General features: G+C 45.1%; 1 protein-coding gene across 1 annotated transcript; it reads left to right on the top strand.

The window, feature by feature from the left end:
• Nucleotides 1-49: 49 nt before the first annotated feature.
• On the top strand, nt 50-1,040 carry LOC136502273 (polcalcin Phl p 7-like). Its single transcript, XM_066497731.1, has one exon. The coding sequence runs from the start codon at nt 274-276 to the stop codon at nt 514-516; it is 243 nt and encodes an 80-aa protein (XP_066353828.1). The 5' UTR covers nt 50-273; the 3' UTR covers nt 517-1,040.
• The last annotated feature ends 15,773 nt before the right edge of the window (nt 1,041-16,813 follow it).

The raw sequence follows: 16,813 nt of genomic DNA, 5'->3' as shown, positions 1-16,813 counted from the left end.
CTCTCCATCAGAAATCTGGGACCCTTTCTCACTATATATGCAGCGGATACATAGAAGAGTACGACCGAGCTAGGAGAAGCGCGAACGCGTGCACGCGCAGACGCCGAGGTCGAGGGTCGAGGGGTACGCCGGTAGCTCGGAGCGTCGTCGGAGAGAGACCCGACACAGCCACGCTTGACCGCAAGACGAGGAGAGCGAGTGCCGGGCCGGGGGAGACCGGAGACACAGACGATCGATCCATCGTCGGCGGTTGCAGCAGCAGATTCGGTAGTAATGGCGGAGACGGCGGACATGGAGCGGATCTTCAAGCGGTTCGACACCAACGGCGACGGCAAGATCTCGCTGTCGGAGCTGACGGATGCGCTGCGGCAGATGGGGTCCACCTCCGCAGACGAGGTGCAGCGCATGATGGCCGAGATCGACACCGACGGCGACGGCTGCATCGACTTCAACGAGTTCATCACCTTCTGCAACGCCAACCCGGGGCTCATGAAGGACGTCGCCAAGGTCTTCTGATGCATCACATCATCATCATCATCATCATCAATAGGATACCATCGATCGATGATCCTGCTGATATATATATTTTGTAGTGCTACAGAATAAGTTATTTTTATAGCCGATAGTAGCTATATATATATATATATATATATATATATATATATATATATATATATATATATATATATATATATATATAGACACACACACACACACACGATTCAGCTCCAACATCTATATCATTTCAGCTGGCCTGCCTCGCCGGTCTTATTGCTGCCCTTCACCTTCTTATATATTCTTATATAAGCACAAAGCACTAGCCAGTACTAGGAATTTGTTTTATTTTAATATTTCTTCTTGGCTGCCAATCCAATATATGTGGACTTATTTTATTGTAATTTTCCCCTCGATCATCGGATAAGTATACCTGAGCAGGCCAGGCCCGCTTTCTATGTAATTCATATATATTCATCCATTGGAGAGAAGCGATCGATCTCCTTAATTCGTATAAACAAAGTACTATGTGTTTCAATGACAAACGAGTGCTTCTTTTCACAACTGATTTCTTAATTTTCTTTTCTTAATGATATGATGAGGGGGATTTTCTTTTATTATTATTTTGATGAGAGATGATGAAGATTAGTCTATTGTTGATCGACAATCTGAAAACAATTATGATGTCATTGCTCCGGCCCAATGTATATGATGAATGGGCTGGCCTTCGTAATGCCGAGTCTTTCCATGCATCTATTGGGCCCAAGAGCCCCTTCAACAAATAAATCGACGCCTCCACTCTGCTTCTCGATCAACAAATAAATGTCAACATATCTCGCAGTTCGATCCATAGTCAGATAGGTAGGCATGTTTGGTCTGGAGCTCCACCTGATGGTGTTTGTAACTTTTACTATTATAGAACTTAAATATTAAGAGGAAAGCTTTTAAAAAACAAATAGATGTCAACATAGTTTTTAAGAGAAATTAAAATATTAAAAGTTTAAGGATCCATGCTTGCTCTCCCCTATGTTCATTTTTCAACATAATGCTGCTAGGCCAGTCTCAGTGGTTAGTTTCATAGAAGACTGCTATGTCACAATAGAATAAAATAAAACTTTGATGAAATAACACTTACTCTCAATGCAAAGTTTCATTCAATAGTCTCATGGGCATTTAATTTCATGACTCATAGAGAGTTGGTAATCGTGTCAAGAGAGTTTTGTTTAGATGAAACTCATTTTTTTCTCTTTTCTTAAAGACATTGTCATATCATAAAAAATGACTATGTACGTGGCAACCTAATGCAAATGAAACTCACATGAAACAACCACTGAGAGTGGCCTAAATACTTTATCTATTCTAAATTGTAAGTCATTTTAGATTTATTCCGAATCAAATTAATTTCTCTTTTTAGAAAAATGTGCAAACATATATGACATCAAACAAGACTCATTAGATACACCGTTTAATATATTTTAGTAATACATGCACTTATTTGATATTGTAGATATTAATATATTTTCTATAAATTAGGTCATAGTTAGACAAATTTGACTTAGAACCAGAGCTAAAATGACTTAATAGAGGGGGTGCTTTGTAACCTTAATTTATCTAGTTGTGACAAACTCGAGCATTTTTTCTAAAACTAAAACATTATTGAAACATTGAAAAGGAAAGTGTACACCTATTTCTATCTAATTCCTAGCTAAGAGTCAGTTTGGTGTCGCTCTCCCTCCGCTAGTTGTTGTAGCTCCCGCTTCCCTTAGATCTAGCTCCGCTCGCTCCCCACCCGAAAAAACGTCGTTTGACAAGGCTTCTTTGTCGGCTCCGGCTCTAGCTCGACGGCGCTGAGGGGCGCAGGCGAAGAGGCGTGCGTGAAGGAGGGGCGCAGAGGGGGCAGTCATAAAGGGACCCCAACAGGCCCTGCGTCAACCTCGCCTCCTTAATTCATCAATGGCGGAGAGGGCCCGGGTGGCGGAGGACAGCACTGGCAGAGAAAGGCGCAGACAGAGAGGGCGGCATGGGTGAAGAGAACGACGCAGGTGGAGAAGAGCGCAGACAGAAAGGATGACACAGGCGGAGTGGGCGGCGCAAGCGAAGATGCGTGGGGAGCGGGTTTTTTCCGCTCCTCGTCCGCTGTGCAAAAGGGGCGGATGCAGAAGAAGCGATTCCTACACGAAGCTTGGCGGAGCAGAGGCGTTTGCCAGCGCTTCCCTAATTCCTGTGTGGAGCAGAGCAGGAGAAGCGTTGCCAAACTGCCTCTAACACCATGTTGCGTCTGTACCTTGTTTTTGCGCTGCCATACCAATTGTGTGTGGAACACTATTTTTCTCAACCAAAGTACTTATTTCTTATACTAGAACAATAAATGGATCAATTTAGAATTTAGAGTGAAAAGAATGGGTAAAAATTCCATCTGGGTGGAATAGAACATCCCCCTCACAAAGGAATCCCATATCCATAGTACTCCTGTTCGGAATTATAAGTTGTTTTGTTTTTTTTCTAGGGACATAGCTTTTGCCACATATACTTAGATATACATTATATATGTCTGGCTACAAGCTATCTATCTAAAAAAGATAGAAAGACTTACGATTTAAAATGGAGGGAATAGTAAAGGTACAGAGAATCTCTTGTTGCCGTACAAACTAGAAATAAAAATAGTCATGTATTTACAATTTTTATAAGCGCACGAGAATTTGAATCTATACGATTCCGTACGTTTGGCAACACTTTTAGAAGCATACTCTTTATAAGAATCACTCCTAAGCTAAACAGTAAAAATTCACATGGATTCTAATTATTAGAATCAGACGGAAATCACCGAGAGGTAGAACTAAAAAAACCAAAAACTAGAGCTCCTCACTGCTCCCTATTAATTCATTGTCCATTAGAATCACTTCACATCCATTCTCGTACCAAAATAACTCCATCTACCAGATAGGCCTAAATGCGTAAAATCTTGCACATACCCATACCATCGTCAAAATACAAAAAAGGTACTTTTGCTAGCCCGTGCAATAATCTAGATGGCCTGCAGGGCAAGGTTAGGCAAAAGTCCGTGACTGGCGATTAATTCGAAGATAGATAGCAAATCGCTTGGAAGGGACGGCATGCATGGTTTGGCTCGAACTGTCAGCCTAACAAGATAGCAAATTGATCGGTGGACCGTGCGCTGCCATCGGATTAGCATTAGGCATTACATTACACTACACTGGTCAGTCGAGTCGACATGAGTGAAGGATGGAAATTGGGATCGATGGAGTGAATGAATGCACTGTGATGGTGCGTGCGTGCCTCCCACTGGGGAGTCAGCATCATTCCTACCCTTGAATATCATCCGTCTGATTTGGCTCAATATTAGTTTCCTGCACACTGCACTGCGAAGATGAGTAAGCAGAAAGCGATGCAAAGCGCCCGCCGGCCATCATTCCGGCCGTTCCCCGATCGACTGATGACGATGATTCCCTCATATGTCTTTCCGAATAAAGGGCATGGACCGACGAGGAATCTCTGCTCTTAAAGCTACTGGCCTCTAGGTCTAGGGTCCTAGAGCATTGATGTTAATCATGCTCCAGATCTTCAGCGTATCCATGCGTGATGCATCCTCTGTGAAGGAAAGAAGCTCGTTCGATCGGCTATGCGCGTCCATGCATCTCAGCAGCCAGCCAGCAAGGAGTGACCGACCGACCAGGAGTGGTCATGTAGTGCATAATATAAATCTTGAGCCACAGTGGTTGGGTTACGACTCCTATTGTTTAGTCCACGATCCCATCACATCCATCTATGATCTATCCTATATTCCTATTCTTGGTCCAGCTGAGAAGATTCAGATGCCATCCATCCATCTCGTAGCTTTAGTAGCTAGCTATTGCAGACCCCTATTTCCCTAAGAATCTGATCTGATAACCGTAACTACATGATCGACCGGCCTGTTGCAAGCATGCACGCACGCACGGCAGTGCAACAACACATACCACCGTCGCCTGCAACCTTTTGAAAAAGAAGTGCACTTGTCCCAGAATATTCCCTCGCATGCATGTATGCATCCCTTGCTGCGATCCTTTGCTTTATTCTCACTACTATATCATTCAAGTGAAATGAAGTTCCATGCTGGCCATGGATTTCAATTCGCTGACAACTCTTGACTAACCAGCTGAGGCCATGCACGGTTCCGGCGAGCTCTTCACAACATTGTCCGTGACGAGAGGTCTGGGATTTTCTCGATCTACGTGAAAAGATAATCACTACTACACTCGTATCTTTCACAGCCGCGTCGTAACCCACATTGCAGTCCAATTTCGGCCTCGGCAGTAAGCTGTCGGTAGTGATACTCATAGCTATTACCGTCGGTATCTGAGACCGACCCGGGTGTACACTACACCGCCGTATTGGCTTATCATCCATCCGTGATAAGGTCCTTACTTTCGTCGTATTGGAACACGACCTGCGTGTGTGAGTATGCACTAACACCGCCGCATGGCTTATGATCCATCCGTGATTAGATCCTTATTCCGTCGCATTGGAGCATGACCCGTCTGTGTCGAGGCAAACATCACCGTCGCTTCAGCGTATGAGCCGTCTGGTCATAGGACATGGTCACCGTCACGTTGCAGTACGATCTGCCCGTGATGATCCTTTAGTCAGTGTCGGGTTACTAAACGATTCGGCGGTGATGCTATTGACCCCTGCCGCATCAAACGAATAGCGGTGGTGATAGCCGTCTGCTTCACCAAAGGCAAGTGGTACGGCGGTGATGACAAAACAACCAATGACCCTTACATCCGACGGTGACAGAATTGCATTCGGTTTTCACAATGTATTTACTAATTCAGCTAGACCTTAATAACTTATTGAACATACACCATACATATATAATCATTACACATCATTCATCACGTCAACAACGAAGAGTACTTATTATAATAACAATGCTCGACACTAACATAGCAATTGTGTCAACTGATAAGTTAACGTAAGCAGTACATAGATAGCATAATAAAGGTGCTGCTCCCTATAGACTTACGTAAAATAGATGTGCTCCGCTCCTTTAGATTGGCACTCCTTGATCAGCTTGACAGCCAATACAGCATGGAACCGCTCTTCTTCCTCCCATAGCCATAGCAGGAAAAGCATTCAAAAGCACTGAGACTCCAAAACCTACACAATGCAAAGCAGCATAATTTATAATATTCAATATACCACTGGTTTAGTTACCAAGCCAAAATTAGACTATATATAGACTTAAAACAACTCCCTACCTGAACAAAGATATGTCCTAACAACAAAATATAGCATATGCACCTTTACTGCTCTGCTAATGACTCCATGAATAAGGAAACATAAGGCAGATAGTGAGGTCCGTTCAAATAAATACTCCAGGTACTTTTAGGATAGTGGACGACTCGGGCAGGGAGGACATGAACTTTTCTACGGCTCATGTCATATGCCATCAGTGTTCTGTCATTCCCAACAAGGAAAATCAAATTGCATTCTAGGTGAACTACAATCACTCTGTAGTCCACATTGGCAGCCTCGAAACCAAGTCTAATATTGTTCAGTCCAAATAGCTGCAGCGTGTTTACCGTATGCTTCAATGTCCATTTACTAGTACCATAGTCTTCAAGGATCTAGAATAAAAGGCCAGACGTATTGAAAATATCAGCAATACATAGATACAACTAACCCTGATCTCCATGGATGGACATTGCAGGACCTGGTGGCCTAAGAATTTTTCTCCATGTCTTTTCCTATGTGGGACACCTCCAGCATTTGCATAAAACCATTAAGAAACACAGTTCCTGAAAATTTATATACTAGAATATCATCTCCCCATTCAGATTCTTTACACATCCATGCTTCAGTTTTGGATGAGTAAATGTTGACAACTAACAACCCAGGCGACCTTACCCACAATTCTACCAAATGGAAGTGCGAGGAGATTGTGGGATCGAACCCCAAGCGAGCTGAACCATAACAAAGATTGCTATGCGGCAGTACCACGGATTTGCTAGTCACCGGATTGCAGACAACATAGCGAAGCCCAATGCACCAGCAGAGAAAGAGACATTTGCAGTAATCTGAGATGACTAAATCCTAAATGGGGAAGGGCAAGAAGGAAAATGAGGGGTATTCACCGGTGAAGCTGGCAAATCGGCGTTTGCCTTTCTAGTTGTAATACATAAATCCGGTGACAAATTGGGGCAACTTCTTATGGTGCTCAGATTTGGAGATGAGGCGGTACTAGGAGCGACACATACACTTGCAGATGCACAAGGTGCGGGCGGTGAGGCAGCGGAGGATAAGGGCCAAGACATCGTCTATGAGGATGTCTACTTCATTCCTCTTGTTGGTGGTCTCATCCTCCATCTTGACTAGGATGTGGTGGAGCGGGGCCGGCGATGGAAGCGGCAGCGCTGTCCCCTAAATCAGAGTAGGATCACCTATGGGGATGTGCTCGTGAGCTCCTTAATGATCAGATGGAAGCTTGATTCGTACTCAGATGAGATAAGAGGGGAATAAAAATCTAAGAAACATGGATAAGGGAAGTGCGAGAAAGCATTACCCTTGCCTTTGAATCTTGTGGCAATGAACTCGAGCAGCCACGACAGCGATGAGTACCAGCCTGGTCATCGGTGGATCTGTGCGGGCGTGCCGGTGAGGCATACTAGCGTAGAGCACTAGCTTGTCGGCGGTGAGTGGTGGCTTGCACATCGATGAGTAGGTGAGGAATAGAAGCACTTGAGAACAAGACGAACATGGTGGCAGTTGGGAGGGTAGCGGTCTTTGTAAGCTAACTATAAACACGCCAAAAATTCTAAAAATGCGCGAGTCTCGTGCTAGCTTGCAAATTTTGACTATATCAGCGGTGAAGGCTATCGATGGTGGTGATTGGGTCCTTAAAGAAGATGATACGTAGCACCTAACGATGGGCTTGTCATACAAAAATTGAACGTTGGAAAGGAGATGTTAGCACCTAACGGCAAATAGCAGCAGTGATACAATTTTTTCAACGACGCTTATATCCGACGGTGACATAATTGTACAATATTGATACTAATTCAGCTGGGCCTTAGTAGTTTACTTAACACATAGCGTACTTTTTACAATAATAATGGACGCTAACATGACAAAGTTTGTCAGCTGATGTTGCATAATAAAGGTATTGATCTCTACAATAACAATGGACACGATTATAAAGCTGTATCATACGATGGTTTGCACATACAAAATAATACCCCACCAGCATCACAGTGAGGTAACAATGTTCAAAATCAATAAAAGACATTCTTTTTCGATTAACTCTATTACACTTTTCATTCAACAGGTGTACAAAATAACAAGGATCTATCAGTAACTATAGTTATGATGACAAAAATCTTGGCTCTGTTCTTTAGCACTACTTGAGCAGTACTTTTCAGCGAACGAACAATGTTTTTCTCTCACAACAAATCAGCATAAACATCAGCATAAACCAAATTTTAGCGATGACCGTAGGTTTATCCCCGCACTGAGTGATGGACATCTCATGAAGCGTAGAAGCCAGATGAAGGTGTAATTAACCTTCACCGCGCCTCCAAATCTTCGCCACGAGCAAAGACGATGCTTGGAAGAAGCCTAGGGAAGAACCACCTTGTAGAACTCCCTCTAACATCCGAGAGGATGTGGAACCCTGCGAGGAGCCATGCCCGCGCCGTCTTCATCAATGTCAGGGAGGAACGCATGCCATGGCTCAAGAGATCCTAGGTTGAGATATGTGGGCTCAAAAGGTTTCTCAGCAACTGCAAGGCACCCTCCTCCGCCCTCCAGGATTTTCTATAGATATTCTGAACTACAAGTCTCCCGCACACCGACCATCAACAAGCCTAGCCGCCGTGTTATCGGCGACCCAGGCCACCGAAGATGGTATTGTTCTTCCCCATCTCTTCACGAAACTTCCTCTGACACTCAAGACAAATGGCCACCAGCAGGCCGCTACAGAACCCGATCTTGAAAGCCTTCTCCTAGCAATAGTGGAGCCACCGAAGTACGCCATGAACCATGGTGGACAAAAGGAGTTGCCACTCTCTCAGTCTAATGCTAAGGGATTTGGAGGGAGGGGAGGGGCGAGAGACTCAGTGCACCCAGACCCGGCTTAAATAGGCCAGCCTTGAAGATGCACCCAAACTCAGTGCAGTTAAGATGCGTGATCTAGGGAGCACACATCAGGGAAGATGATGTATACGACGGTTCCCGGTGTAATAAGTAGTGGGGACGATATTGGAATCGAAGTTGGGACATTCAACACTGACGCACTTAAATACGCCAACCTTGAAGATGCACCCAGACTCAGTGCAGTTAAGATAATAACAGGCTGTAAGCTAGCTAAATGATGAGGTGGAGGAGAGAGAGAAGGAGAGAGAGGAGAAGCAAACTTTAAGCTTACAGCCGGGTTGGGCATAAAAACCAAGAAACTCTATGAAAGAGACAAGTGGGTATTATATTAACAGTGAAGAGCTAACTATTATATGAGTGGGCTAAGAGAAGGCTGCAAGAAACCTTATAGCCAATAAACTAGTTGTATTATTAACCTTGCTCTCAGGGAAGATGAGGTATACAATGGTTCCCGATGTAATAAGTGGTGGGGATGGTGTTGGAAGTTGGGACAACATTCAACACTCACGCATGCTTCCCTGAGTTTTGGGCTTCTTGTGCATCTTCCCATATTTTGTTATGAACACATGCCCCTAAATTTTTATGAACCCACTGTCCCATAGGGCTATAAAAATTGGGAGGCAAGGCAAAGTAGAAGGAATATTGCTCGTGTTCATTTATTGTGCTATGACACATCTTTTCTTCTTCGTTTTCTCCTTCCAGTCTTCTTCTGAATAATGGCTCACGACAAGCATCCAAGGGAGGAAACTCCAGAAGCCGTGGATCCACCTCCGTGCCTTTGTGTCCCTCTTCGTCACCAAGGGTGAGAGGGAATGATTTCTTATCTATATGGCTGCCTTGCATTAATCCTTTGAATATACAGGGCTACCTCTCATGCTACAGTACATCGGCCAACTCCAGCGGAGGTTGGACAAAAATGGATTATACATCTTGCTGGGTCCATGGTATCTTCATCTTCATCCTCCGAGTTGGGTCAGGATATCCAGAATCTTATCCATGAAAGGAGGGAGGCCAAAAACCTATATTCTGAAGCCACGCTTGAGGTAGGTCGGCTCGAGCAATGTCTCGATGCCATTAAAACAACCCTCTCTGCATCTAAAGAAGAGACCAATGTTATTCAGATGAGGGCTGATGAAACTCATGCTAGGGCAGCATGTAAATTTCTTTGAAGCATCTTTGCTTTTATATTCGTGACTTTATCCGGTAACCCTTCATTTTCATTAGATGTTGAGGAACAATTGGCTGCTTCTCATCGCGAGATCGAGGAGGCTTGTTGCCGGAAGATCGACCTAGAGAATCGCCACGAGAACCTCCAACGTGCAACACTTGGCGCAGTTGCAGCAGTCTACACCAGGGGTGTTTCTCTTGAAGATCGCCTATAGGATATCTCGGTTCGTGCCAGAGAAGTGGTAACTCATGGCATTCGCTATGGTGCTGGTGCTGCTCTTGCTGTAGCGCAACTGCATTCAGGGCATGAGCTCTGTCACCTGGAACCTGGTTTTTCAAACACTGATCGGCTGGAAAATCAAGATGACCTAATAGGAGACTTCACTAATGCTGTCGAGGCTATCGTAGTGACCATCCATGCACAAGATGTTATAAACAATGTTTTCTTAGGACCATAGATTATATCTATGTCTTATAAGTTATAAGTAAACAATCTATTGTTTGAATATCACTTTTAATCCTATGTCTTTTATTGTTATTTTTTGAGACTTCACTGATGCTGCCGAGGCTATCGTAGTGACCATCCATGCACAAGATGTTATAAACAATGTTTTCTTAGGACCATAGATTATATCTATGTCTTATAAGTTATAAGTAAACAATCTATTGTTTGAATATCACTTTTAATCCTATGTCTTTTATTGTTATTTTTTGTTCTAAAGGCTATACTCTAGGTGTCAGCTATTTTGAGCCGATGAGACTTGGCTATCACGCATCGACCCAAATTAAATACTTCGGTAGTACTTCTTTACGTATTTTCCATTGAGGTGTACGCGATAACAGATCCGTATCATATGGCGGTTTGCACATACGAAGCAACAGATCCTCCGAGGTATAAAGATTATGAAATCTAAAGAACAACGCAGCACATCGCGAAACTTCACCCTCAGTGAGGTTCTCTACCTTCCATCTTGCAACCCTCACAGTCAAGGGATGTGATCTGCTTCTTGACCGTGAGAGCTACAAGATGGAATATAAAACACCCAATCTTGAAGAACGAGCACCTCACAAACTTTAGGCACCCCTAATCGAGTATGGAGCCCTGAAATAGGAGAGAACCAGATGATTGCAGATCTTCTATTAACAAGATATGCAATCATCAAGGTCAAGCTCCTGTTCAACGGCAGCACCTCACAAAGGATGGAGAAGGAGAACCTCACAAAACCTGCACCAGCATCTCAGTGAGGTGCTTTATATTTCATAATCTTGCTACCTTTGAGGATCAAGGGATGCAAATCTGCATCTTGATCCTGAAAGGCAACAAGATTATGGAATCTAAAGCACCTAATCTTGAAGGCCTTCTCTAAACACTAGCATCCCTATGAGGTGCTTTATCTCCATCTTGAATCTCTCAAAGCACTTCTTCACGATGAGGAAAGATACAATAGCTCACGAGTGTGTGGATTCAAGAGTGTGTGGATTGAGCCCAAGAGGTGCATCCAAACCCTGGTTAAATAGGCCAACCTTGAAGATGAAGAAGTGCAAGTAATGGTGATGTAACTGTGTTGTGGGTAGTTATGAAATAACTCATGCTGACTTTACTGCCGGAAGACCGAATAGTCGTGGAGGGCCAACGGCCATGACACGTATCTTAGTCAGCTCATCTTTTCATATGACTGAGAAAATACCACTACCTCATCAATTGTTAACCTATCAGTGGTAGAAGTTTCAACTGTCAGTTCCCTTCCTCAAGAGGCCTCGCTATTGGTCCAACCGGCGGTGGAAGTATAAATGTCCATGCATCCCAAGGCACGATGGCACGACACAAAGCCCGCTTTTTTAGCCTGACATGAGCACGACACATGCCGATGATGTGCAGGCCCAGGCTGGCCCAGCCCGAGGGAGCAGGCCGTGCCTGGGCTGCTGCTCAGGCCCTTGGGCTGGCACAACATGGCCTGGCTTGCATTGGCCGGCCCGGCAGTGGCTCGGCCTCCCCCCTCCCCTCCCCGCGGCCCAGCGCGGCCTAGCATGGCCAGCCCACCGTCCGTCCATCCCTGCCTCCCCCTCCTCATATATAAACGCATGCCACGGTCGTGATGGCTCTCACACCCGAACCCTAGCTCATTTCACTTGCCTCACCTCGCTCTCATCTCATGGCTCTCACCTCGCCTCACTCTCAGGTATCACCATCGCAGTCTCACTCTTGGCTTTGTCCTCCCCGACTCCGGTGAGGTGACCTCGATGATCCACCTACCACCGGCAAGTAGCTCCCTACTCCTCCTACCTGATCCCCTCCTTGCTCCCTCTCCACCTCTCCTTTCTCCCTATCCCCATCTCCCCTCTAGATCTTGGTGACTATGTGAGTTCATGTCCCCATCTGCCCCTCCTCCACCGCTCACCATCCTTCTAACTGGTGTGTCGTCTTCTCTGGGTGGCCCTCGTCTTCTCTGACACTAGGCTCCAGTTGCACAGGTACATCCCTAACCCTAACCCTAACCCTAACCCTAACCCTAACCCTCCTCTTCTTCCATTGATGAATGGTTTATGATCTATTCTGATATACTATTTTCCTCCTCCTCTATGTCTTTACGCAGGTCGGTAGCCGATGCATCGTCCTCTAGCTGTGGCATAGAGCGACCAAGGTGGCCTGCACACCATTGAGGAACGGTGCTGGAGAGCCCTCCGTGGTCAAGGGCGCCATGGCTGGTGCTGATGACGAGATTGTCTGGCCGCTCACTGGCAATGACAATCTCATCATGGTAGGCCTAGCACCTGAGGACGATGACGACACCCAAGAGGACACTGCTGCCTTGTTTGGTCTAGATGGCGGTGGTGGTTAAGGGGCGATGGCGACTAGGACCCCGGTCTGCTCCAACAACTCAACTCCATCTATTGCTGGTACTGGTACCTCTTCTGGAACTGCTGTTGTTAAGCGTAGATCTGCTGTGTGGGCTGATTTTGATGAGATCTATGAGAATGTGAATGGTAGGAAAATCTGCACTAGAGCTACCTGTAAAATATGTAAGCATACATTGTCTTCATATTATGCTGATGTGAAAACTAAAATTTATAAGTTATTTAACAAATATGAGAGAAAGTTTGGTGCAGCTAGGAGTCAAAGGGTTGCACAGCCTGCAAGCTATACAGGTAAGAGAAAACAGTCATGGGGAAGAATCTTTGGAGGCCCTGGATCTGTTATTGGTCCTTCCCCTACCTGTGCCCCCACTTTATCTGCATCTACTGCTAATGAGCTCTTAGTTTATCTAGACAGTGACAATGTCACTGCTTATGAGTATGATTTTGATTTACTTCTCTGGTGGCATGACCACAAACTAACCTATTCTATCCTATCTATAATGGCTAGTGATATTATATCTATTTTTGTTTCTACTGTCTCTTCGGAATCATGTTTTAGCTTGACAGGAAGGATAATCAAAGAGCGACGACGTCGCCTGTTGCCTAAACTATGGAGATGCTGGCCTGCATAAAGGATTGGGAGTTGGGAGAGAGCAGATTACAACAAACTGTTGACAAACAAGAGCTAGAGGACTCCTTCAAGAATCTGTACCTCGATGATGATGCAGATGGGGCTGCTGGTACTACTAGTTCATCTAGGGCTGGGGCTGGGGCTAGTTCATCTTGGGCTAGTACATCTAGGACTAGGGCCACTGGTAGTTAATCTGTTATCTCCATTTTGTATCTATCATCTGTGACTGTGACAAGTGTGACTTGGGACCTTTGAACAATGATGGAAGAGTTATTAAGAGCTGTGCTGCACTCTTTTTCCCTTTCTAGGGTTTCTCACAAGGGTGAGTTTTACCTAGAAAGGTTTTTAATGAGGCAGCATTGCACAAATATCTCATTTATCTTATCTCCTTTGGTGCCTTTTGTTTTGTTGGATTTGGTCATTTGGAGTTTGCTAAGTTCTTGACTTAGAAGTTAGAATCTATGTGTGATCAGTTTGTGGCTGAGTGTTGGTCTGTTGGATGAGAATGAGAATGAGAAGAAATTTGGAGTTTGCTTAGTTCTTGACTTAGAAGTTAGAATCTAAAAAGAATTTGGTCATTTGGACTGTGCTGAGTGTTGGATTACAATATATGAATCTGTGATCAGTTTGTGACTTAGAAGTTCTTGACTTGTGAGTTGAGATTTTGAAATTTGAATGAATGAATCTATGCTAACTGTTGGACAATAAGAATTCTAAGGTGACTTAAGATCATCGGGCTTTGGGCTGGCCCGACCAGCAGTTTTGGCCGTGCTTCGTGGGCCAGCATGGCACGAATTATGGCCCGTAGGGCCATGCTTGGGCTGAAGGCCAGGTACGACGCCCGGAGGGGCACGGCGTGCCGTGCCGGCACGACCACCTATGGGCCATGCTTGGCCCAGGCCCGTGCCGAGCCAGGCTAGGTCGGCCCATTGGCCAACTATAGGTAGAAGTAAAACATAGTCACTTTTATTGCTATGGTAGTGAAAGTGACGATAGTGATAAGCTAATCTGTAGTAGTGCTTCTTATTAAGCACAATGCCTAGGGCTGTCTTACCCCCCGTAGGTCGAGTTTTCTTTATGATGAGAGGTCATATTATGGCAGGCTAGCTAGTATTGTAGCTAGCCCCCACCACTTATGCACACATCAATTGATCTAGATATGCTTCCATTCCACAACAAACAACATTATTTCTGAACATAATTAGAGATTGACATTTTTACTTGAAACCTATTTGTTTGTCTTAAAAATATTGTCGTTTTATATATGAATGAATCAGATTCATAGCTAAAACGACACTATTTTTAAAGGCAGAGGGTGTGTGCAATATTAACATCATTAAATATTAACCGAAGGCGTGTATCTTTTCTTGGCGCCTAGGTGACAGGCGACTTGAGTCGGTTCCCAGATGGGTGCTAGGGTTTTACTTCTTCTTCCTCTAATCTCCCTTGTTCTTGCCCTGATCTAATTTTGATCTTAGGGTTGGAGTCCACGTCCCATCACCCATCTACATCCACAGTCAATTCTCCACTAAGGAGCCTAGCTGAGATCCAAAACCCTAGATGAGATCGTGTTCGCTTTTATGCCAATCTGGATTCGTGTATCCAATCTACCTCTAGGGTCCATGAATGTAATCACTGCTCATGCGATTGGTGATGAGGTGGGAGAGTTCATGGAGATGGAAGCTGATTTAGAGCCAAATAAGATTGTTGTGGGGAGATTTATGAGGGTGAAGGTGAAGCTAGACATCCACAAACCTTTGAAGCGGGGTGTAACTATCTCGTTGGGGGAGGACGTGGAAGACAGATGGTTCCCCTATCATTTGAGTTTTTGTTCGAATGTTGCTATTGCTGTGTCATTATTGTTCACATGAATAGGGTGTGTCCGACGAACGTGGGGAAGAAGGCACTGAAGGCTTTTGGTAGGGAGATGAGTTATATTCCACCAAACGAAGATTGGGTTTTGATGGGGGGAGAGTAGGTGATGGGAGAGGTGCTGCGCATGGTGGGGGAGGTTGCAGTGGCTCGAGGAGTGGGGGTGCTTGGTCCGAGAGTAGGAACAACGGAGGCAAATAGAGGAGTGACGTTCCTTCTTGGAGAAAATCATCGAAAAAGATTAGGGGAGGGGGCAGGAGAAAGGGGAAGATGAGGAAGTGTGTAGCCCCTCAAAATATTTGGGGAAGGAGACCATGCCTACTAACTTGATAGTACAAGGTTAAGGGGGGAAAGTTTAGGAAGTCAGGAAGGGGAGGCTAGAAACGTAAACAATGCCATGCAGCTCATGCATGTGGCCAAGGAGCAGAAGGTTGCGTTGTCTGATAAACCTGAGGAAAAGAATGGACATGAGAAGGGAAGAGGGAAGTTTAAGAAGGTAAGGAGGGAGGTGGAGACAAGCCATAAGGGAAAATGCAATGTAGAGAAGGAAGAAAAGGCTGTTGAGAGGAAGAGAAGTAGGGAGGAAGATGATATTATGGATGTTTATGAGCTTGGTCGAGATGGGAAGGTGAGCAGGGTTGGTGCTAGTGCTGTTGTTGGGGATGCAAAGAAAGCAGGACCGGCGGACCGGTCCTACAAGGACCAATGAAGATAATAGTGTGGAACTATCGAGGGTTGGGAAACTCGCCAGCAGTTCAGGGACTTCTGAAGTGTTAGAAGTACGAGGAGGCAGACATTCTTTTCTTGTGAGAGAATGGCTGGATCGAGCTGTGGCTAACGGCGAATGGAGGGGGAAGTTTCCTCTGGTGTTGGTGAGGAATGGAGACATGTATAGGTCGGACCATCGCCCGGTCATTTTTCTCATAGAGAGATTGCCAGAGGGGAGGACCGGGGGTGGTGAGAATGGATTCATGTTTGAAGCTAGCTGGCTCAAGGAGGAGGGCTATAGACGATGCCTAGGGGTTGGCGGATAGCGGTGATAATTTGAACTCAAATATTAAAGGTGTGGCACAGAGCTTGAAGGAGTGGAGCTCAAATAGTTTGGGAGACTTGGAGAAACGACTGAAAGAGGCGAAAAGAGAATTAGAGAGATGAAGGCGAGCTCGATCAGTGACTATGTAGTGGGACGTGAGGCGGTTTGGAGTTTCAAGGTGGATCGGTTGGAGGATCAGATTGACATGTATTGGAGGCAACGAGCTCATATAAAATGGTTACAGTTTGGAGATAGGAATACAAGCTACTTCCACAATCCTTGTTTGGAGAGGAAGAGAAGGAATAGGATTGGGAATTTGAAGAAAGATGATGGGGGATGGGTGGTGAATGAAAAGGAGAAGATGGATTTCATTACTAATAATTTTGTGCAGCTTTTCAAGGATGGGGCAGTCGGCACTAAGGCGCATTCTTAGCAGGTCCTTAGTGCTGTCCAAGCTCGGGTCACAACCAATATGAATTCCAAGGATGGGGCTGAGTTTACGGAAGAGGAGGTCAAGAATGCACTAGACTCTATTGGGGATCTAAAGGCTCTAGGGCCGGATGGGCTGCCATCGATCTTCAACAAAAGCTTCTAGGGTGTTGTTG

Source organism: Miscanthus floridulus, chromosome 13 (assembly GCF_019320115.1).
Source record: "Miscanthus floridulus cultivar M001 chromosome 13, ASM1932011v1, whole genome shotgun sequence".
NCBI classification, from domain to species: Eukaryota; Viridiplantae; Streptophyta; class Magnoliopsida; order Poales; family Poaceae; genus Miscanthus; species Miscanthus floridulus.
The sequence above is the reverse complement of the archived record's forward strand: the minus strand, read 5'-3'. Positions and strand labels throughout refer to the sequence as shown.

Excerpts from the sequence above, each read along its gene's own strand:
- LOC136502273 (XM_066497731.1), top strand. The coding sequence starts at position 274 with ATGGCGGAGACGGCGGACATGGAGCGGATCTTCAAGCGGTTCGACACC.